General features: G+C 43.0%; 2 protein-coding genes across 3 annotated transcripts in view; one reads left to right on the top strand and one right to left on the bottom strand.

The window, feature by feature from the left end:
* Positions 1 to 23,777, top strand: part of rtf2 (replication termination factor 2) — a 31,083-nt gene extending 7,306 nt beyond the window's left edge. Inside the window, exons 6-9 of one of the 2 annotated variants that reach the window (XM_083771629.1) lie at positions 17,110 to 17,232; positions 18,531 to 18,588; positions 20,286 to 20,378; positions 22,012 to 23,777. In XM_083771629.1, the coding sequence (XP_083627755.1) occupies positions 17,110 to 17,232; positions 18,531 to 18,588; positions 20,286 to 20,378; positions 22,012 to 22,211 (474 nt within the window). In that variant the 3' untranslated portion in view covers positions 22,212 to 23,777. The remainder of the gene's footprint in view (positions 1 to 17,109; positions 17,233 to 18,530; positions 18,589 to 20,285; positions 20,379 to 22,011) is intronic. The other variant, XM_083771630.1, reaches the window with a different exon arrangement.
* Positions 4,607 to 13,698, bottom strand: gcnt7 (glucosaminyl (N-acetyl) transferase family member 7). Its single transcript, XM_083771628.1, has 5 exons — positions 13,644 to 13,698; positions 8,830 to 9,076; positions 6,883 to 7,627; positions 5,586 to 5,681; positions 4,607 to 5,229 (listed from the first exon to the last, which is right to left on the bottom strand). Exons 2-5 carry the CDS (start codon positions 9,037 to 9,039, stop codon positions 4,976 to 4,978), a joined length of 1,305 nt encoding a protein of 434 aa, XP_083627754.1. The 5' UTR covers positions 9,040 to 9,076; positions 13,644 to 13,698; the 3' UTR covers positions 4,607 to 4,975.
* Positions 23,778 to 24,606: the final 829 nt, after the last annotated feature.

The following is a 24,606-nucleotide window of genomic DNA, read 5'->3' as shown; positions in this document are numbered from 1 at the left end:
AGCACAGGTCAATTCTTTGACTCTGCTAGAAATAGGACCTAAAATAATAAGCAGAGCTATTGTGCTGCTAGCTAGTTGGGCACTCGTGGGAACCCAACTCTCTCAAAAGAGATTGTACTCGAGATGGACTTATTTGGTAACACACTGTTGCCAGTAGAGCCACAGAGATTGTAGCTCTTTGATCTCACCATTAGTTTATTCAGTACTTGCTCTGCGTATACAGTAGTTAACCCGATTTAGTTAACTCATGAGAATGCACATAAGTATAGGGGTGCAACCAATATGATATTATATCGGCCCCTGATACGGCTTAATTCACGTATCGGAGATAGGCTATCACGTCACCGGTCCACGTTCCGATACAGAAGGGATGTTTACTACAGTCCATCCTGCAAAGTGCAATCACATGCAGTGAGCCAACCCAACGGAACTACAGTATGGGCAGAGTAGAGACTACAAACATGACTACAGAAAGCCCAGAACTGTTAGATGAACTATAGACCGATTCCGTAGCGGGTCTCATGGTCGCAGCCTACGTATTTCCTGTTGGCGGGACTCGACGTAGCTGCAGGGTTTAAACCCTCACCAGGCGCACCTCTTCCACTACAGTGAACGGCAGAGTGACTGATGTTAGTTTGCCTCAAACTTTACTCCTTTTTTACTAACACTAACATTACAAAGATGCCCAGAACATCGAGATGAACCTGTGTAGTTTATGGCTGCTCCAACAGTAGTGGCAACATATAAATAAATAAAAAACGTAATGTCTAATATCCACCGCGGTGGCGGAGACCAGAGCCATTGAGTAATGGTTGAGACGAAGCAGTGAAAGATACATAACGCCAGTCTTACCCAATACCAAATATTTCTGTTTTATTAACACAAGGCTGCTGTACTTTATACCTCATACTTTAAATGCTTAGTATGAGGTATAAAATACAGCAGCCTTGTGTTCATAAAACAGAAAGATTGGGTATTGGGTAAGACTGAAATTATGTATCTTTCAGGACCTTTCACTGCTTTGTCTCAACCATTACTCAATGGCTCTGGTCTCAGCCACCACGGTGGATATTTTGACATTCCGTATTTATTTATTTTTTATGTTGCCACTACTGTTGGAGCAGCCATAAACTACACAGGTTCATCTCGATGTTCTGGGCATCTTTGTAATGTTAGTGTTAGTAAAAAAGCAGGTAAAAGAGTAAAGTTTGAGGCAAACTAACATCAGTCACTCTGCCGTTCACTATAGTAGAAGAGGTGCGCCTGGTGAGGGTTTAAACCCTGCAGCTACGTCGAGTCCGCCTACAGGAAATACGTAGGCTGCGACCATGAAACCGCTACGGAATCGGTCTATAGATAGATAGGCTATATGGTGAATACACAGTAAAAAAATATTTTTGGTTATGCTAGTAGCTCACTGCTACTGAATCAACCCTACAATCTCTGGTTCAATTCCGGCTGAAGACGTGTAATACTGTCCACCGTTTCCTGTCTGTCTTCATTGCCTGTCTAAAATCAAAAAGCAAAGCATGGGTTGTCTTTAAGTGAATTTTGCCAGTCCCCATCAGCCTTCCGGGAGTGTGTGGCTTTTCAAGATCACTGGCTCCACCATTGTATTATCCACTATCTTTTGTTTCGGCAAATAACAGTCAAGAATTGACCCGAATAATGAAGAAAATGAACTGATCGGATTCTGATCAGAGTAATTTATTTATTTTAAAACGTTATTCCAAGTTACATTTTGCAGCAGAGTGCAGAAGTAATGGGACGGAGGTGCAGTAGGCCTGTCACAATTATTTAATCGTCTAATTGCAATTATTTGAGATAATCACAATTGTTTTGTCATAATCCTACTATAAGTGTGTGTGTGTGTGTGTGTGCGCGCGGTTGTAATGCACATAATTCGAGAACCGTTTGCCCCACCGACTTCTAATTCGACACACGTGTTCCACACCCCCGCAGGGAGTGCAGTGCCCGGTATCGAGTCGGTCGGACCCACGGTTCTCCAGAACCACCACAAAAGGCTTTGCTCAGGCTCTGCCAGTGGGACTAATCAGCCTAAATCCCCTCACCTGTGCAATTTCCAGCCTCTGCCTCAGCCAATTGATTGCCATGGCAACCCCACACCTGACAATTCATTACTTAACCAGTCCACTTTTCACAGTCAGTCAGTTTGCCCTCTTCAGACACAGGCAGACAGGGAGATACAACAGAGATCTCCAAGTGGGACACAGACAGACGGTTAAAACGGGTGCTTGAAAGGCATAGCCTCAAATAAGTTGTACATTTAATCAAATAACTCAGCACAAACAAACAATTCACACAATGGCATAATTTACCCATAAATAGAATGATCCATTAAATCTACCTCTATTTAATGAAATAATAAATAAACTTTTGTGGATCCATAGTATGCACACAAATTACTGTTTTAAGCCATGCAGATTCTTTCCCTTGCTAACAGCACACAATAATGTTAAACCGTTTGTGTTGTATCACATTCACATTAAGCTCAACATTGACATCCATGGGAATTTCTTTTTAGATCAGTGTTCTATGACAAAACCTGAGAATTAGGGGGAAGGAAATACATGGCACAGGCTAAATGTGGTAAAATCCTGCTGCAATTTGTGGCTTCTATTTGACTTATTGAGGAGAGGTAGGAGAAACGGACTAGCTTACTCATTAAAAAATGTTAAGCCCAAACTGCACCTATGATTCGCCACGCAACTCCTTGCAACAGGAAACTACTTGCAACTACTTCCACAATGGCAGTTGGAGTCTGTAATGCATACTTCTGTTTAGTACTCTGTTTTTATCACTTCTTCAGTTACTGCTTCATGTCGTCTGCTAGTTTTGTTCACAGTCGTGTACTATAATGTATTAATTTATGTCCCAAATTAAATTAAAACTCTCTCTCTCTCATATATAATGTATCTTGAAATTACATTTGCCCTGTCTTGCACTCTTCTTCATCAGCAGACTTCCTCTGCTCCGGTCATTTAGCTAATTATCATTATTAGTAATAACCTAAGGTCCCTGGGCTATTGCGTTTCATGCAATTTTGACCCTTGAGAAACTGGACAGTGAAGTTGTCTGCGTCAGGATTTATGCATGTTTGGGTACTGTATTTCCCTGCGTGTGTATATGTGTGGCAGTGTTGTTTTTGGCAGCAAATTTTGATTTCAGTTTTAGTCAGTCTCTTGAATAGTTTTTAATTTAGTTTTAGTCACATTTTAGTCACCTGGAATGTTTTAGTGTTAGTCTAGTTTTAATCGACTAAATCTACAGTTGATTTAGTCGAACAAAATGTATTTTGGCGGGCCTTGATGCCGTCTCTAATGACAGTTTTTTCACTTGCTCACAACGCAGCGCGACGCGTTGTGAGCTTGTAGATCGTCTACTTTCAGCATGCAACTAATTGTAAAATGACTAACCTATGTCATAGACTAACCCATTTTAGTCTAGTTTTTATTTGTTGACGAAATTGTCAGTATATTTAGTCCATCATAGCTTAGTTCTCATTTAGTGTCCATTTAGTTTTCGTCAGTGGAAAAAGGTAGTCGACGAACATTTTTCGTCTTGGTTTTAGTCGACAAAATCAACACTGGTGCTGCGTCTGCCCACATTCTATTGTATTCTTTGTGTTCTTGTGTTATTATGGTGTCATCACCCCTGCCTCTGTGCTCACAGTGCCTGCCTATTTATGCCACAGAGTATTTCAGGCCAAACTGAACCTGTCAGTGACAACTCTCGCTCACTTGATCATCGGCGCACTTAGTTTTCCCTGGAATGTAAATGTTAAGATTGCCGTTCCCTTCTTCAGTGGCACCACGTGCCTTTTTCTATTCCTGTTAACATTTTGTAAATATGGTTGTGATTGGTATTCTTATTATTCAGCTGAATTCTGTATGCTTTTGTTTTTTCCATTTTGCTGTTCCATGAATCATGGTTTTAAACTTCCATCCCAATTCTGGAGTTTCTTTCTCCCGGATGTTTGTAGCCCTAAGTATTCTAGTACAGTCTTAAATCAGGCCTTGAATCAACATTGTGACTCATTTAGCCTGGCCATTTTCATTCATTTACACAAATAGGATTGATCACAAAGCAGCATTTCACATTCTTGTCTTGTGGCTCTCCCAACAAATTGTGGACATTACCGTAACCGCCAACAAATACATACTGAATAGGCATGTAACGATACACTCGACTCACGATATGTATCACGATATGAGGTTCATGATACGATATTTAACAACATTATTTTCCATGATTTGTTTATGATTTAACTTCCCTTGCAAAAGTAGAATTACTTTTCATGTAAAATTACTTAATTTCTGTGCTACAACTGTAAACATGCTCTATTTGACAGTGCAGAAACATAATTTCCTTCCTTAATGTAAGCCTATTAATTCACCTGGGCACAGTCACAGACACGCACAGCTCCCCTCTGCATGCTTCTACTACTGAAAGTGTCTCATTTCTCTCCAAAAGCAATTGGAATATGATTAAAGCTCACATTTCCTATCAAGCACACCATAATTTAACTAGCCCCCCTAAAAATAAAGAATAAAAATAAAGAAATTGTCTGGATTAATATCTATCGTTACATGCCTAATACTGAATATACTAGACTCTAGACCAGAAGCTTTGAAAAAAGACAAATTGGACTAATGCAGCCTGAAAAGCTCAAAGATGCCCAATTGCCCGTAGAGCCTTGACCTAAACCGTTATCAAGTCTTGAAGAAATTATTCCAGGAAACCCTCCATCGCTCATCAAGTTGATGAATACAGGAGGTCCTGTGCTATAGTACAGAACATACACTACACTACACAATACTTCACATTATCCTCAATGTGATCAGCTGTCAGAGAAGGTGCAACTCAATGGAACCTGTATGTGGTAATAGTCATCGTCACATACATATACACTACAGTGTAGTCTATATTTCATTCAGGAAAACGGGCATCTACTTCATGGTCCTCCAGCACTGCTGTTGTGGTAGCTGCTGCTGCTCCTGTTTGAATGGACCTGTATGGCCAGCAGCCATGATGGCTCTATGGGCACCGTGGCCTGCCTTAGCTGCTTGTCTCTGTGCCATTGCTCCAGGCAGTCCAGTGCCTCGGGGAAGCTACCGCTCTCGAACTTGTTGGCAAACATGCTGTTTCTGTCGATGATCCATGGAAGGTCTTCCAGACCGTAGATGCAGATGTCTCTTACATAACGGCCTGGGGAATTGACGAGACACACAGTTTTGACCAGATTAGAATACGACAAAACATTATTGTTTTCCATCTCCCTCTGAATTTAGAAGTTTCATTGTTATTTATATTTAAATTGTTATTTCATCTTATTTCTTAAGCTTTGGCAGTCAGGTTTGGCAGTCAGGTAATCGAACACAGAATTTCATTGTAAAATAATTTCTTGTAAAGGTACATTATCTACATATGCAATCTTATTTTCACCACAGGTGGATGATTTGCATACCGTGCCGTTACACTTTAACTTCTACACTGTTGCACTCTGCATTCAAGCATCTTTAAATAAATAAAAAAGTATCCAGTTTGATTACGGCCGACTGTACCTTTGCAGCCTTTGTGTGCCGTTCCCTCCTGATCCCTCCATTTGATTGACCGGATGTCTCCATTCCAGCCTCCGTCTACGTGGCTTCCTGGAGCTTCTATAGAAATGTAACCAAACCAATTCAATTCTCAGTTCACTTAAAAAATGCATGAATAGTAGACATTTGATTATCATTATTAATAGCACAAACCCCAACTACAAGTCTAAACCAGAGAAAATAGTTCCTGGAATATCAGGTTTACTGTATTTTTCAGGGCTAAGTGATGCCTAATGTATGCTTCATTCAACAACTGTCGTACACTAAAGGCTCATTCATAGTCTGGGTTTTCGGTGGTGAGGTGACCACCTCTCCGGTGGTGAGGTGACCACCAGAGCTGAAATAACGAGAGTAGGGCTGGAGCGGTGGTTTGCACTTCACCGCGGCTCGTGACATCATGTTGTAGTTCGGTGGTCAGACTATGAATGAGCCTCGAGTATAGCAGATCTGGAGACCTTGTTGATCTATTTTCAGCACAAGACACCTGACGTATAAATCAGACGAGGGAAGTGAATAGTGGTCAAGTAATGATCTTTTCGGGGTGTACCTTTGATGTGGTTGAGTGTTACCCAGTAGTAAAGATCTTTTTGGGGTGTACCTTTGATGTGGTTAAGTGTTACCCAGTAGTAAAGATCTTTTCGGGGTGTACCTTTGATGTGGTTGAGTGTTACCCAGTAGTAAAGATCTTTTTGGGGTGTACCTTTGATGTGGTTGAGTGTTACCCAGTAGTAATGATCTTGTCGGGGTGTACCTTTGATGTGGTTGAGTGTTACCCAGCAGTAAAGATCTTTTCGGGGTGTACCTTTGATGTGGTTGAGTGTTACCCAGTAGTAATGATGTTTTTGGGGTGTACCTTTGATGTGGTTGAGTGTTACCCAGTAGTAAAGATCTTTTCGGGGTGTACCTTTGATGTGGTTGAGTGTTACCCAGTAGTAATGATGTTTTTGGGGTGTACCTTTGATGTGGTTGAGTGTTACCCAGCAGTAAAGATCTTTTCGGGGTGTACCTTTGATGTGGTTGAGTGTTACCCAGTAGTAATGATCTTTTTGGGGTGTACCTTTGATGTGGTTGAGTGTTACCCAGCAGTAAAGATCTTTTTGGGGTGTACCTTTGATGTGGTTGAGTGTTACCCAGTAGTAATGATGTTTTTGGGGTGTACCTTTGATGTGGTTGAGTGTTACCCAGTAGTAAAGATCTTTTCGGGGTGTACCTTTGATGTGGTTGAGTGTTACCCAGTAGTAATGATCTTTTTGGGGTGTACCTTTGATGTGGTTGAGTGTTACCCAGTAGTGTTCGTCTGGACTGTAGGTGTCTCTGGACCACTCCAACAGGTCCTGGGCCACGGGGCTTGTCAGGACAAAGTCTACAAAGTCTCTGGTGAGGGCGTAGTACGCCGTGCCGAAATACACTTTGAGGCCGTGAGGAGCGGGCTCCTTCGTCCACGCCTGCCCTCTCGGCGCCACGTACGACCCTACGATCTCCCTGTGCTGGAGCTCTGTCCTGTATCCCATGGCCATCGGCTGCCTGACGCCCGGGGTCATGTTCCTGTCCCTCCATTCCTTGCTCCGCATGTAACGCACCAGCTCCAGGTTGCTCTTGACCGGGAAGTCCTGCCCGCACGTGTTCACCACTTTCCTCCACGCCACCTTGGACCTCGCCAGGTCCCTCATGCAGTCCACGTCCGCCTGGAGGCGGGAGAAGCCGGCGTACGTGACGGTCTCGCTGCGGCTGGAGAGGAAGACGTTGTTTGGGAGGCAGCCGACCAGTCTTCGTATGGCCGTCCGGTACCGCCAGGGAGCCTTGGCGTCCATGTGTACGCAGTAGACGTTCTGTGGGGCGTAGACGGCCCGCAGCAGACGCACAAAAAGCTCCAACTCTTTGTGGACTGTCAAGATGAAGGCTAACGGGTAGCTCTCCTCCTCGTCACTCAGAGGTCTCGTGATGAAGTGGAGATCTTTGGTCAAATGTGAGCAGTTCAGATGAGAGTTGAAGATATAGCTTTCTACCTGATGGAGAGGAAAAAACAATTTATTGTTACAGTTGTCATAACTTTAGTTGCTCTCTCATTTAGTTTTTCTCCTATCTAACCCAGTACACTAGAATATTTTAGCTGGGACCTGGCTGCTAATATAATCACCTCTTGTTGGTCGGTAGGTTGGCTTCTTGGAAGCCTCCAATAAGTGAGTGGCTCCACCATCAAACATAATGCCATAGGTGTCTGTCGGTGTATGTTCACAGAGGGATAATCTCTCATTAGGGCTGTCACCATTACACATTTAAGCCATGATTCGTGAAAATGCGGCACAAATCTTTGAATATATAAATTATTTTAGAGCGAACGTTTTTAACTCAAATCTTTGCTTCCGGGGGGTCCCTGGAACAACATATTTTCAAATGGAGGTCGGCGGCCTATTACATATATTTGTGGGGGTCCTTGACATGAAATAATTAACACCAATGAACATTTTTCAGAAAATTGTCATCATTTAGAAGAGATTTTTCGTCCTCAGGTCTTAATGGGTTAATGTCACACAAATAATTGCAATTAGAGAAATGAGAGTTACCATGTGGGGGTCTCTGGGGGTCCCCGGAACATCCAGACCCCCAGGAACACGCCCAGGGGGCCGGGCCGATTCCGGCGAGCCACCCCACGTCCGAAATGGTTGAGAAATGACAGAGTTACTGTGTGGGGGTGCCTCTACTGTACTGTACTGTACTGGCACACCCAAAATCATCATATACTGTATAGGTTGCTCACAGGTGGTGGAAAAACAACCATGCTGTTTTCGTGCTCAGACCCAGCCAGCCAGCCAGCCACACACAGCTCCGTAAGGGAGTGGTTGCACCACTCAAAAATAGAGGAAATAGCTGATCTCCACGCTTGTGATGCGTTGCTTTTTTATGTATGAAGTTATGAACAGTTTTCAACATGGTCACAATTATATTACAAAATAATTCCGATTATCTTCTCAATTGCGATTATGTGATAATTGTGACAACCCTATTTCTCAGAGGGAGCAAAGGGAGTGGACTTGAGAGACGAATGAGCGTTATGAGTGATTTGTCAAACCTATTCACACCAGAGCAATTCAAGTACAGCAAGTCATTTACAAATAATTAAAAAGGGTATCTTTTGAAAAACAAAGAAACGTTTCAGTCACTTAGACCTTAATAGGCAATAGTAATTGCCTTTATGTGGCCTCCCTACCTGGCAATCACGCCGGTGCCATTCTAGTCCCTCCTCGGGGCTGGACAGAAAGGTAGTGCATTTAGCGTCAAAGGGCCTGCATCCACCGGACACTATCAGGGGCTGGGGCTTCATCTGCACCTTGGCCCTCAGGTAGATGGCCGAGCAGATCACCATGCTTATCCCAAGGCACAACAAGAAGCTGCACTTGGCCCCTTCAAGTTGGAGCATAATAATCCAGCGCAGCGCAGCCCCAGATTCCTACCTCCTGCAACAAAGACAAAAGTTAGCCAGCCCTCCTGGAACGTTCAGGAATACCAAATAAGGTTAGATAATATGTGTGTTATTCTTTGAGACCTGCCTTTAATCCATTTTCAAGCTATAGAGCTCAATGGGTGAAATACAGAGGTCAGAGGATAAGAATCTGTCTGTGCAAATGATAGTCCACCCGGAGAACAATCAGTGAAATGTCCAACTTGCATGGCGTAATGATTTACCCATATTTGATCACCCAGTACAATAAATGTTAATTCTAGGCAGTTCTTTTGCATGTTTTTGAGTGAATAAGTACCAGCAAGGTACAACATGCTTCTCGACAATTGAAAACCCATATACATACAAACATCTAAGAGGAACACATTACGCTTTTAGGTTTTTTTGGGGGTGACATTGTAACTCCACCTACCCAAAGTTTTATCTTTTTTTGAGTGGTGCAACCACTCCTACATCCAGCAACGTCCGTGTACCTAGGTAGGTAGGTAGGTACCTGTATGTTTGTATAAGTGAGCACGGGTATGTTACTTATTTATACCAGTAGGGGGCACCAGAGAAGAAATTGGAACGATACAGAGAAGAAATTGGAACGATACAGAGAAGAAATTGGAACGATACAGAGAAGAAATTGGACGATACAAATTGGAACGATACAGAGAAGAAATTGGACGATACAAATTGGAATGATACAGAGAACCAATAGACGGGAGTTGCACCACTCGGTTCACACTGGTGTGATTTCTTTTCTTTCACGCTATCCGTGCTCAGACTCTCCCTCACTCCTACACATACAAACGCACAGACACAGGTTACCTATACCACAAACGTATAACACAAGGCCCTTCTACACTCGTGTGTCAACTCCTTGCAACTGCCATTGGAGATACTGGATGCAAGTAGTTGCATGTTGCAAGGAGTTGCATGGCCAATCATTGGTTTGGCCTTTTAAGGTTTCCAGTGCTGGCGGACTATCTTGTAGATCAATGTCGTACTACGGAATCGTCATGGAGATTATAGGCTGCAACTGTGCAGTCCACATGCACTCTCATGATGTACATAGCCTACTACGTTACAACCATGTGGTCAGGTTGTTCTCAGGATTTCAATCATATGGTAATCATCAGTGTTGTTTTTGGCAGCAAATTTTGATTTTAGTTTTAGTCATAGTCTCTTGAATAGTTTTGATTTTAGTTTTAGTCACATTTTAGTCACCTGGAATGTTTTAGTGTTGGTATAGTTTTAGTCGACTAAATCTACAGTTGATTTAGTCGAACAAAATCTATTTTGGCGGGCCTTGATGCCGTCGTAATGACTGAATGCTGAAAATAGCTGATCTACAAGCCCACAACGCGTCGCAGGCTCTTAGCGCGACGCATTGTGAGCTTGTAGATCGGCTATTTTCAGCATGCAACTAATTGTAAAATGACTTATAATTATACTGGATCTTTTCTTGTCCACAAAATTGTATATTTAGTCTTAGTTTTAGTCGTCATAGCTTAGTTTTCATTTCGTTTCCATTTAGTTTTCGTCAGTGGAAAAACGTAGTCTACAAACATTTTTCGTCTTAGTTTTAGTCAACGGAATCAACACTGGTAATCATTAGTATGGTTTTGAATATACAGTGTAACTGTGGCGCCATCAGTGCATGGTACAAAACGCTATCCATGCATGTTATCCAGCATTTTCATATTCGGGGTGATCACCTGACAGTGTTAATTGTACTGTTATATTGACTAGCCCTTACTGCGGTACAGGTACTGCGCCCTGGGTGCGTTTATAATTTTTTTATTCACTAATAAATTAATTATTAATTTATAATTTGTTAAATTGGAAAAAGGGCTTCTTTAAGACCTCCATATTATTATGGTCAATGCCTGTGTGAAAAGTGGGAGCGATTGGTGCGGGCAGTGAGGAGCTACGGAAGTGTTTCTGACAGACAGACAGATCGACAGACACACATTCAGACAGACATTGTCAGAATTATAGTATGATTTGCTACTATTCTGTCATTAGATGATGACTGCTTTACTCTGATACACATTTGACAGGGTAGATAATCAGAGGTTTGATTTTGTAACTTGTTACCTTTTCAGTTCTCATGAGTTTGCAGGTCTGCCTTCAGTCCACTGAAAATGTATCATATTGAAAATTACTATTATATACTAATATTAACACACAGCAATATACTATTAGCTCAGCCAGTTCATACACAGAGTAGACCAGTTTGTCCCACATACATGTCTCTCTCTTTTCTCTCCGCTATGAGCAATATTATATCTCGTCCAGGCGATTTGATTGAAGGCTACCTAGGGTATTGATTACGTTATGACAAAGGAGACAATTAGATTGTACAAAGTAATGTCAATCAAATTATGTGGTTACATAATGCTAATTGAGGGAATGGCGTACTGTAGGTGGGTTATATAACGTGTGTTGCTGTCTCTGAGGATAATTCTTAATAAGTCATCAGAGAAAGCTCTGCTTCTATGGTCCTTTTTCTCGGTTGAGTGTTGCAGTGCTAACTAGAAAAATCACACCTGTGTGAAGTGAGTGGTGAAACTCTGTGTGGGGGTCCCGGAAGTTCCAGACCCACAGGACCACAGCCAGGGTGCCTCCCCGGTTCCGGCGAGCCGCCCCACATCCAAAACGGTAGATAAATGAGAGAGTTACCATGTGGGGGTCTCTGGGGGTCCCCGGGGAGTCCCCGGGGGGGTCCCCGGAACAATCCAGACCCCCAGCGCGCAAGGGGCTGGGGGGCCGATTCCGGCGAGCCGCCCCATGTCCGAAACGGTTGAGAAATGACAGTTACTGTGTGGGGGTCCCTCTACTTTACTGTCACTGTACTGGCACACCCGAAATTATCATATATACAGTTAATAGCACATTTACTTAAGTACTGTAATTAAGTACAATTTTGAGGTATTTGCACCTGCTTTACTGGAGTATTTCCAATTTCCAATACTTTTGCTTCTATGTACCTTTTTACTCCACTACATTTATTTGAAAACTGTAGTTACTTTGATTATTATTACAAAACAACATACATGATTAACCACTTCAGCCCTATATGCCTACATCTAGTGAGTGCTTACATTTTTGGTACTTTGTATGTTTATGCCAATACTTTCACTCAAGTACATTTTTAATTCCAAACTAAGTAGTTAGTAATTGCAGTATTGATACTTTTACTTACGTATTAGAACAATTGAGTACTTGAGTAAAAATGTGCTCCTTGGAGCAGAAGTCAATCCCAGCCAATCGGGTTGGGATTTGAAAAATGGGACAGAACTGTCTTGAACACATATAAATGGTGCATTTATATAGCGCCTTCATCCAAGGTGCTTTACATAGACAGGCATTACATTCACCCATTCACACACACATTCATACACCGATGGTGGAGGAAACCATGCAAGGGACCAACCTGCACATCAGGAGCAATTAGGGATTCAGCGTCTCTGACCCTTGACGACTATCTCTGTTTGTGTAACGTGTACCAATTTAAGATTTGCGTGAAGTTTTGACAAAACCTGTAGGAGTAATTGGTTTTTGCAAAAAACCCGACTGCAAGGGAAAGGCTCGCTCGACTCAAGTTGACAGTCTGTGCGGTTAACTTCAGCCGTATGCTGGATTCAGGGAATACGCAGAGAAGGCCTGCGTGTTTCGGCGCAGGCCTTCATCAGGCCTGTGTGCCAAAACGCGTCTGTTTGGTTTGACTGCTGCTGATCGTACAACATTATTAATGGCTTTTCTGGTGGCCCTACAACAGGCCCGATGTGAACAATTTAAGGCAGATGTTCTGTTCTGGCCTCCAGGGAGTCGATTGGTCCAACAGCGCCGAAGATTAGCTGTCCACAGACAGACGGTAGAACATACGGACAGATGGATGGACGGACAGACAAGAGGGCAAAATAAATCATAGTCGGCCACGCCTTTGGCCTGGCAGAGACGATAAACATATAAATCCAGCTGCCTGGCAATGATGTCGATTTCTGATAAAATGTCACACGAAGCGCAAACACCGGGCGTCGTGACACAGGTTTACCAAGGGTTACCTAGGGTACGGTTGCACCGTGTGTGTGTGGGCTGGTGTGTCTACAATGCCTTGTGTTCTTTCCTGACCATGTTAGGCTATCATTGCTATCCTTGAAGATAAGGGTAGAATGGCATTGTGGTCGCAGCCACAGTCATTCTCGTCTTATCTTGACTGGAGGACAGTAGGAGGAAAGACAGCCTTTTAATTGCTAGAAATCATTGAGCTGCTTGCTATTGATTCCAGATGTGTGGTTAATGATAAATGTATCTGTCAAGAAAGGGACATTTGTTACAAATGGACAATCACGATTTATTGTTTTATAACCATAGTATAACCATTTCTAGATTTGCCTAGACCTGATGTAAAATCTCTTTATGTACCTACTACTCAAGTCTATGAAATGTATGAACCATGCATGCACAAACAGACACACACATACAGTCACACGCACACACAAATAGTCGCACGCACGCACGCACGCACAGATTGCTAATGCCAACGGAGGCACAGTTAGTTAGTCAGTTACCTTGATTTTAGTTGACCCCGTAGTCCTTAGAAGACGTTAAACATTAGCCCCATGCCCTCATGGCGGAAATAAGAACATTAATCCAAACGAGTCTTAACAAGACTCCATCTGGCATTGGAGACAAAGAACAGGAGTCACGTCCGTGTGAGGCATCTTGTTCACTGTAATCAGCAACGGCAGCTGCAGTGGCAGCATTGATAAAAAAGACATGCGCCTTGTGTAGATCAGAGTATCCAGGGTTGTTTTGCTGCTGCTGTCGCCTCAGGCAACGAGTGGCCCAAGGGTCTGTATTCCTCAAAGCCTGAGCCTGTGACGGAGGAAGAGTGTGTGGGCGCTCTTGTTATATTGCCGAACGAGTCTCTCCTCCATCCCCTTGAGACGGGGGCTTTGCCTGGTTACCGGCAGGTCCACAGAGACACACAGACTCACCGCTTCTCTCTCGAGTCGTTCTTTCCTGTCTCCTCCCCTTTGCTTTTCTGTCACTTAGTGTATTACTTTTTTTTTCTTCTTGCTTTCACTTTTCACTCTTTCCCTCCATTTTGCAGATGTTTTAGAAGTCCGTTAGTGGAACGTAGTTTAGAAGTATCCACACTTTGTATGTCCCCATCCATGTCTCTCTCTCTTGTCGCCTCTCAGATGGCTGGCTCAGTGCCGCATCAAAACTGCTGGTTGAATGGTTTTCTGGCTTGTTGCACAGCTGTTGAGTGAAATAAATGCTTAGCTGCCCGAACCAGTTTTTTGTCAGTGTGGCTGGGAGCAGCAACAACCGTGTGACTGACTTTGGAGCAGCGCAGAGAGTTTGTTTGCTGCCTGGTCAGCTACTGAGATTAGCTCTCTTGTGTTAACAGAGCACATGGCCATGGACCGGGCCACCCCCACTGAGCCTGCACTATACACACATGCACAAATTCCCCTGCTGGTCACTGAGGGCTTTTGAGTTTTGCATGCGTGCAACATGGGGTGTTTTCTCAGTTTCTTTTCTTTTGCTTGCTTGCCATATAGAATGCAAATGTGTATGTGGATAAATGTCTGTCAAAGGCCAGACATTATGTTTTCGCCCCTTTGTTTGTTTGTCAGTGCACTTTGCTCTTTGCACGAACCTCTGCCCCAAATGTGTAACGGGCCAATTCACACTTTGGCCTATAATTCTTGAACCATTAGGTCGTACAGGAAAAACAAAAATGCCCTTACAAAATTGTAGACTCACTTGCGAATATAGCAGATCTGCAAGCTCAGTGTTGTGTGCTTTTTCATAGATATTTCCGTGAATATATTTTGTGTAGCCCATGGGAATGTGGTCAAGTAAGTATAGGGCCCATATAAGTTGGGTTTAACCCCGGCGGCTGTGGCTCAGGAGGTAGAGCAGTTCGTCCAATGATCCCTGGGTCGGCGGTTCGAATCCCGGTTCCTCCTGTCCACATGTCAAAATGTCCTTGGGCAAGACACTGAACCCTACATTGCCTCCAATCAGTCGGTCGGTGTGAGCTTGCCACCATTGGTGTGTGAATGTGGGAAGTGAGGACGCTGGTGGCGTCGACTGTTCGCCCCTTCACCTCCCAATGTACTGTATGAATGACTGAACCATTGTAAAGCGCTTTGAGCTCTTGGAAAAGCGCTATACAAATGCAATTCATTAAGTGGTTAGCGTTGAGTGTTGAACAGACAGCTTTTGTTTTATTAAGTTGGTACGTAAAAGTGGACTCAGCCAAGATGACACACATACATTCGAATGTATGCGTATCAAACATTTGTTCAGTCATTAACAAGTTCCTCAGGCGATGAGAGGAGCTCCTTGTCTTCTAATCGATAGCCAGGCTTCAATGTTTGCTTGCCCGGTGTCATTATTGTTAGTATTTTATTTATTTTCATATTTATACCTTTTCATACCACTCATTTTCAACATTGAACTATCCTAAGGTGTGTGTGTGTGTGTGTGTGTGTGTGTGTGTGTGTGTGTGTGTGTGTGTGTGTGTGTGTGTGTGTGGTTGTAATGCATGTAACTCGAGAACACCCCCGCAGGGAGTGCAATTCCCGGACTCGAGTCGGTCGGACCCACGGTTCTCCAGAACCACCACAAAAGGCTCTGGCCAGGCTCTGCCAGTGGGCCTAATCAGCCTAAATCCCCTCATCTGTGCAATTTCCAGCCTCTGCCTCAGCCAATTGATTGCAATGGCAACCACACCTGACAATTGATTAGCCTACTTAACCAGTCCACTTTTCACAGTCAGTCAGTTTGCCCTCTTCACACACAGGCATATACAGAGATCTCCATGTGGGACACAGACAGACAGTTAAACAGTTAAACAGACAGTTATGGCTGGTGGTTATGGCTGGTGGTGGAAGAATGCTCCCAAATAAAAGGAGAGATATTTGCTAGCACAAATTGTAGCCACTTTCTATTTGTATGATAGGATGTACTGTAGGTTTTTCTTTCTTTTTTCATGGAATAGTGCACCAAATGACCAGGTGACTAGTCTATGTTGTCAGTTACCGGGAAGTAGGAGGTCAATTAAAAAAAAGAGGAAATTAGAATCTAAAGAAAGGGGAAGTGTACCAGTTGAGTCATCATTATTGGAAAATAAACGGATATAAAACTGCATTCTCTTCAGTTTTCTACCGTGTTGTACTTTTTTGTGTTTTTTCACCACCCTGTCAGGCTGTCATTGCAGCCTAGGGAGCCGGGACCACCATGCATGCCGGCGTCCCAGGCCATGAGCATTTACATTTTAAAACCTTTCCCCATGGACCACCTGCAGTTGTTACTGAGCTACGTGCAGTACTTTGAATACTAAATGAGTGTGCCATCATCATTATATCTATTGTTAAGTTGACTGTGTACTGTGACTTAAGTACTTTGACACTCTTGTGGCCAGCGGCCATTGTCACCTCAGTAGCCTACAAGATGGCCGCTGTCTTCAGTCTCTTCAACGATTGAGTCACACTCGCCCCTTTACCAACTCGCCCCCAGGAAATGTGTTAATGTAGTTGACAATTAATTTAGTATTTTGCTCCCTCTCTGAAATCTGAAATTATCTTGTTTTTTGTTCTTGCTTAAATCGCTCTGGATTGATAAAAAATAAGTTAATTAAGTCCTTGGCAGACATAGCGTCTGCTAAATGCCTAAATTGTATATTGATGTTGACACTTCAGGGAGTAGGCAAGACTACCCCTTCTTTTTTAAGTTAATGTTTTGCCCTTGATATGCAAATTAATGAATTAAACACCGCTGCTCCTTATAGAGGGTATGCGCATGCATAAAGTGAGCGGGAAAGTGAGTTTAATGTTGTTTTAACATTGTTTAATCTAATGGGGCTTTTCTGCTTGGATGTATGAGCTGTCAAGGCCAGAAAGTAGTTTTTTGCATAATCTCCAGGTATGATGCTGATGTCACGTGCTGCATACCCTCTATTGTTGTGTATGCTATTAATGCTAATGGCTCCATATTTGTTCTCATGGTCTGATTCAGTGTGGCGACACGTTCCACGACCAGGATGTTGTGGTGATCAACGGAACCAAGGAGGACACGGACAGGCTGAGGGAGAGGATGGAGGGGAAGAGGGCCGCGGCAAAACTACTGAAACAAGCAAAGGTTGGTTCCGCTTTGTGCTGTGGGTAACATGCATGATAGAACAGCTGCTGTGTGTCCATCTAATGTAGATATGATGTGTATCGGTATTGTCAGAAGGTGAGAACAGTGTGTGCAGTGCCCAAGTCCCTATATTTTAGGCGCTACTTGGCTGCTGACGGTTGAGGATGAAGTTTAGCCCATTTAGACCTGAGGACCTGCTTCTACAAATGCCTTCTAAATCCTGACAGTTTTCTGAGTTTGTTCCTATGTCAGTCGTTCTCAAACATTTTCATGTCAAGGACCCCCCCCCCCCCCCCCCAAATATATGTTGTTCCAGGGACCCCCTACCCAGAAGCAAATATTTTAGTTAAAAATGTTCGCTCTGAACGAATATATATTCAAACATTTGGGCCACATTTTCATGATTTTTCAAAAATAGCAGATCTACAAGCTTTACGTCATCTTGTCCCTAACACAAACATTAAATGCCATTAACAATAAAGAGAGTTTGTTTTACATCACCTATTCAACATGAGTTAGCCTTTAATATATTAGCGCCCCTCACTTCACACGGGTGTGATTTTTCTTTCTTTTTTTCAGTTACAGTAAAGTCAAGGTCAAGGTAAACCTTATTGTCCACAAGGGACATGGGCTTTCACCCCAGCTACAGCCACACATAAAACATCAATGACAGACAAAAATACATTACAGAGGGAGACACAACATTACACCATTGCACACATGATGTGGATAATCTAGCCTCACACAGTTACTGCTGTTTCAGAGCCTCGTTCGACATCTTAGTTGATGCTGGTACAAACAATTTTTTTAAATCTGAGTAAAGTAAAGTAAACACATTCAGCACGGGAACCCCTTTTGGGGTTAAAACCCTTCTGGACGGGTCTGGAACCCCTTTTGGGGTTAAAACCCTTCTGGACGGGTCTGGAACCCCTTTTGGGGTTAAAACCCTTCTGGACGGGAACCCCTTTTGGGGTTAAACCCTTCTGGACGGGTCTGGAACCCCTTTTGGGGTTAAAACCCTTCTGGACGGGAACCCCTTTTGGGGTTCTTGTTGCTATGTACAGTATATAGCAACATAACATTTTTGTAATTTTGGAATAAATATTTGACTCCTTTCTTTTCTTTTTTCTTTTAAATCTTAGGAGAAGCTTTAGAAGGCGTTTTTAGAATCGGCCTCAGTCTTAAATGGGTCAAAACCACAATTTGTGTTCAGTGTTGTGTTTTAGCTTAAATTATACTTCCATCTTATTTGTGACTTGTTTTGTTCTCAAATGTATTTCTATTTATTTTCCCTCCAGAAATCCAAAAAGAGCAAGGTGGTTGCTGAGAGTGCATCCAAAGCATCAGAGTCAAAAGGTAGGTGGGTCCTGGACGGTGTGTGATGTCTCAGAGACATGAATCATCTGCTGAAGAATCACCTGCAGATGAGGAACACAGTTGAACTTTAAAGAAAGCATTGTCGCAGTCCCGCCCCCTACTAGGGACCAGGGAATTATTCCCAGTTCATTTCAACTTTAACGCGTTTATATAGCTTGCAGATCGGCTATTTATTACTACAGTTTGCCTTATTACCATGACATGCCCAGAATATGGAGGCTAGGGTTCATGTGGTTATTGACACACCTCGACTCCAGGGTCCAGGCGGCATGTTGACAATAAAGACACTAGGGACTTAAAGCAATGACGGTTTTCAGCACGGCTCCGCTAGGCGGAAGTAGTCAAAATCGTTAAGCAAACAGCCGTCGGCGACGGGTTCCCATCGCTTTTTGGTTCCCATGGTGACGACGCGTCTACGCAGCACGTGTCAAACATAAACAGACATAAGAAAAAGAGAACACCCCGTCGGCTCACTTGCCGATAACTTGCTTCTTACATGCGCTGGACATGATCAGCAGTGGAAAGAGGAAGGTGCTGGAGCAATTTGTGTTATTCTAAAACGATTTTAATAAACAAGGTTATTATGACATATGGAATTAGTGTTATTTCTTCATTCAGAGCATGCAGACACATTACACAGCAGAAGAGAGAGGTGATGGAGCAATCGGTGTAAATGTATGACAGTTTATTTAAATGATGACATGGCGTTGTAGACACTACGTGCAAGTGTAGGTTCTGCCGTAGTAGGCAAGCAGGTTTATCTATCGAGCACTGATCCATTTCCGGTTGCCGGAGCGGACTGCCGTAGCCGCCGTTGCTTAAGGTCCCTACTAACTGCCATTGAGCTGCGTATGTTGTGTACATTTAGTTTTGGTACAGACACCGGTGGCCCAGTACTTTTCCAGTCTGACTCGCAGCCTGAAAAGGTTGAGAACCACTGTGCCTTAATACACCAGGACTGGGTCGTCTTTGCGTCACGTTGGTGTGGCTTCCTGTTGAGTCCAGCAGTGCTGCATAATGAGGCACAATGCTCTCCCCTCACATTCAGAACAAGGCGTTGGCTGAGAAGGATGCAATGTTTATTTGTACCATCATACAGTCATCACAGTTTTCAATGAAACAATAAGAAGGCCAAATACACATCCTACCCAAAAAATGCTTCAGTTTGACCTTGGCTTCCATTTTAACCCATTCTGGGCGGGAACCCCTTTTGATGTTTAAAGCATTATGTTATCTTATGTGATATGCTATTGAAAAATAGCAGATCTACAAGCTCATCTACGAGCTTGTAGATCTGCTATTTTTTTTAAATCGTGAAAATGTGGTGCAAATCATTGAATATATATTCTGTGAGAGCGAACGTTTTTAACGCAAGTCATTGCTTCGGGGGGTGGGTCTGGAGCAACATATTTGCAGATGGGGGTCTTTCCCACACGTCACCTTCTATTCCGCACACTTTCATTGGACCCCAATGTTAAAATATGTTGTTCCAGACCCCACCCCCCAGAAGCAACAAATTAAAAACGAGTTAAAAACTTTCACTTTGAAAGAACATACCGGTAATCAAAGATTTGTGTCACATTTTCACGATGGCTAAAGTATAATATAATTCTTAAAACAACAAAAGGGGTCCCGTGTTTTAAGATCACGCTTTCTGAATCAACAAAAACCCACAGATGAAGCAGGCTCTCCACAAGTGGACGTGGCAGGGACAAGCTCTGCGCAAAATGGTGGTGGCACTAGTGGTGGTGGTGAATGCAGCCAGTCAGGTATGCTCACAATGCTATATCCTCAGCCATACATCACTTGGTTTTATAGTTATAAAAACACTGCTGGTTAGCAGAAAAGGAAACTCAGAATTTACTGACTGACTGGGCTGTAACCAATGGAGCCAGCAGGCTCGCCTGGAGCCTATACTGGATGTATACTGGCTGCGATTACTGCCGCCGAAGCAAAAACATGTGAAGGTTTGGGGACTTACTTGGCCGGTTAAGACCGATATGAGGTTTAGGGACTTAGGTTGCTGGTTAAGACCGATAGGAGGTTTGGGGACTTACATGGCCGGTTAAGACCGATATGAGGTTTAGGGACTTAGGTTGCTGGTTAAGACTGATATGAGGTTTGGGGAATTACGTGACCGGTTAAGACTGATGTGAGGTTTGGGGACTTACATGGCTGGTTAAGACTGATGTGAGGTTTGGGGACTTACGTGGCCGGTTAAGACTGATGTGAGGTTTGGGGACTTAGGTGGCTGGTTAAGACCGATATGAGGTTTGGGGACTTACGTGGCCGGTTAAGACCGATATGAGGTTTGGGGACTTAAGTGGCCGGTTAAGACCGATATGAGGTTTGGGGACTTAAGTGGCCGGTTAAGACCGATATGAGGTTTGGAGACTTAGGTGGCCGGTTAAGACCGATATGAGGTTTAGGGACTTAGGTTGCCGCTTAAGACCAATATGAGGTTAGGGGACTTACGTGGCCGGTTAAGACTGATAAGAGGTTTAGGGACTTAGGCTGCTGGTTAAGACCGATATGAGGTTTGGGGACTTGCGTGGCCGGTTAAGACCGATATGAGGTTTGGGGACTTAGGTTGCCGGTTAAGACCGATATGAGGTTTGGGGACTTAGGTTGCCAGTTAAGACCGATATGAGGTTAGGGGACTCACGTGGCCGGTTAAGACTACTATGAGGTTTGGGGACTTAACGTGGCCGGTTAAGACTGAGGTTAGGGTTAGTGTTAGTAATAGTGCAGGCAAGCCTGCTGCTGATGCCTCGATTGTATTCGAGTGATAAGTAACCTACTGGTGATTATCGGTTGATTATCATTCGAATCCTCAAATAAATTAGCTGATTTACATTATAAGCTCACAACACGTCACTTTGCGATGTAGATCGGTGATGTGGATTGGCCTGTCGCAATTATTATATAATCGTATAATTGCAATTATTTGAGATAATCGCAATCATTTTGTCATAATTGTCATAATCGTTTCCGTGTTGAAAAATTGTCATACATTAAAAAATAAGCTGAAATAGTAGATCTACAAACTACACTATGTGTCACGTAAGTTATTTCTTGGTTTTGTTCTTACTTTTTTTTATATACTTTTTTTTTTGTATACAAATAATGAATATATCAGTCATTTATTTGTATATTTCAGTTATTTGTCATATTTGTCCTGTGCATTTTTTGATTACCAGCCAAACAGAAATGTGAAACACAGTAAAAATCTTTACTTGTAATCGTGACAGCCTTAGATGTGGATGGCATATTTTTGCAGAATGTTAGCTTACTATGATTATGGTTATGATTGATATAACCTAGTATCCAGAATAGTGACGCCTTCACGTTCAAATTAAAGTATAATGGCTACCAACTTATTGTGTTTCTTCCCGGCTGTAGCTGGAGCGTCCGGCTCGTCCAGCTCCACCACCACCTCCTCCTCCTCCTCCTCCAAGCTGACCCCTGCCACCAAGAGGTCCGTCCAGCAGATGGAGGAGAAGTCTGAGATCTTCAAGTCCCTGTTCACCACCCACAGTTCTGCCAAGCGCACCAAAGACCAGACGTCCAACTGGGTGACCCACACCCCGTACCACTTTTAGGAAGGATGGGTGGATTCAGGCAAACCCGGAAGAAAGACCGCTTATTCACAACCACCACGGTGGCAATTATGTTCGAGTGAGATTAAAGCTGAACGTCGGTGTTAGACATATTATAGAGTAATCTCATCTAAAGCTCCCAATGCAAATAAATATCTTCTGTAGCCATGCATCATTCTCTCTCTCTCTCTCTCTCTCCCTCTCTCTCTCTCTGTGTGTAAGACACACACACACACGTGCGCGCCCCCACAGTCCTCCAAATCATCCCCAGAGGCCCTGGTATTTAGTTGTTGTGAACATTTTCTTAATAAATCCCCAGGCTTATGTATGTGTTTTCTTAGCTATTACTCAACACACGTATTCCCTTGGACCTCTATGATGTCAGTAAGATGTGCCGTGCAACAGAGGGGTGATTTGGGATTTGGCTGAGGAACCTAAAATATCTTGGACCAAACTGTTGCTCTATTGCTCTCCAGTGGTAGCTTTGTGTATTACAACAGGTCTTCTTTGTTGGGGATTGGACTGCATAAATTGACCAACCTGCTGTTTTCTCCTAAAGGTTCTAACTTGGGGGTCAGTTTACCTAGGTGAGGCTCTATTTTTGACTGGGTTATTTATCCTTCTTGGCCATCTTTGGATTTCTTGCTTGGAACACCTGGACAAACCATGAAGTATCGATGAATCTTACATGCTAGAGTTCAGACCATTGATCCTCAACTCAAAGCTCCTGTACTTTGATCTTATTTACAGTTCTTCATGAGAGTTCTCCCATTGTCCATCAGTAAATCATTAGATGCTGAAATGCACACAATGCATACGCTTTCCTTGATTGCTTAGTGAGAACTAAGCACTGTTGATTTCGTCGACTAAAACTAAGACAAAATGTCTGTCGACTACCTTTTTTCACTCTACTAAATCAACTGTAGATTTAGTCGACTCAAATCTTATGATATTTAGTCGACTAAAACTACGAACACTGAAACGTTCCATTTGACTAAAATGTGATGTGTAAATAAAAACTATTCAAGAGACTATGACTAAAATCAAAATGTGCTGCGAAAAACAACACTGGAACTAAGGTGGTAAATTCAATATTCCCCTAAAAGGTAATTCATAATTTAGATGTATTCTTTTCCCCTCATCATGCAAGGAGAATACTAGGGGTTTCATCTTATTTATGATCTCATTAGTTATTGAGGGGCCATGCCCAGCGTGGTGTGTGCGTGTGTGTGTACCCCCATAGCGATGATTTCATTGGCTGAGGGCTTAAAAACAGAAAAGTGAGGACGCCAAAACTGATTGGCTTGGAATGTGATGATGTATGTATGATACGAGCGCCTCTGATTCATGTTGCAATTTAGGAATTACTCTGACTTCCAATGTAGTTGTTCACGGAAGGAAGGCTTACGTTAATGTTTTAATATATTCATCTTGTTTTCTACACCCGGCTTAGAAAAGAAAATTTGAACACATTGTAAGGCAATGTTTTGTTTGTTTTACCTGTCTCAGTAGAAATAATATGTGAATGTGACCCCCATTTTATCAGTAAATCCCAAATAAAGATTTTTAAGCATACAATTTAAGGTTGACTCCAATACTTGATCCAGTATCTTATTGTCTTGAAGACAGAAGAATATAAACCAGAACGAAAATACATCGCATGGATGCACCTGGGACGTATGTGATGTATCCCATGGTCATCTGGGGTTTCGGTTCTCTCGAACATCATACCCCTCACTCAGGTGACCCAGCTGGGGTTATCAAGTCCCGACTTACGTCCCAGTAGCTACCCTCAATCAGTCCCACTAGGGAAAGACTACTCCGGGACTGAGAGGCACAATTCTGGCATGTGGAGGGACTAGGCTCTGGTTTACTCTGGGCCCCTTGACTAGAGGTATGAAAAAAATCATTAACATGGTGAAACACATCTTGATGGTGTCATCAAGATGTGTTTCACCATGTTAATGATTTTTTTCTTCATAATTACAGTTCTAGGAAACACAGGATGGGGGGGACTTTTTTTTATCATTTCCACACAACAGCTCTAAGGTATATTAATGACAGTAAAATGTTGAAAATGCCCCTTTTAGTTGCTGTCTCACATATGCATGGGTCTATGGGAGTCCATTGTATTGGTCCAATATTACCACAGGATATCAATGACTGTCATACATTGTGTGGTGTAAAATATATGCCGGTACGCGTATGCGTATATCTATTCTGGGGCAAACTTTCAGCAAAAATAGATCTCCCATAAATCTCATTTTTGACCGAGAGATTTGGTGTGTAGACTAGAGGGTCAAAGTAGGGTGTCTGGAGGACTCGGTCAATGAAGTATCCGGTCTAGGTGGTTAAACCGACATTGAACTGTGGACTCCCCAAGCGGGGGGGTTTGTGA

The sequence above is a fragment of the Protomyctophum parallelum genome (genome assembly GCF_964188405.1).
Source record: "Protomyctophum parallelum genome assembly, chromosome: 8".
Taxonomy (NCBI): domain Eukaryota; kingdom Metazoa; phylum Chordata; class Actinopteri; order Myctophiformes; family Myctophidae; genus Protomyctophum; species Protomyctophum parallelum.
The sequence above is the reverse complement of the archived record's forward strand: the minus strand, read 5'-3'. Positions and strand labels throughout refer to the sequence as shown.

Bases quoted from the DNA above. Each gene is read 5' to 3' on its own strand.
- gcnt7 (XM_083771628.1), bottom strand. From the start codon at position 9,039: ATGCTCCAACTTGAAGGGGCCAAGTGCAGCTTCTTGTTGTGCCTTGGG. The intron at 7,628-8,829 runs GTAGGGAGGCCA...CCTCTCCATCAG, and splicing joins GGCACCGGCGTGATTGCCAG to GTAGAAAGCTATATCTTCAA. The intron at 5,230-5,585 runs GTACAGTCGGCC...TCAATTCCCCAG, and splicing joins GGCACACAAAGGCTGCAAAG to GCCGTTATGTAAGAGACATC.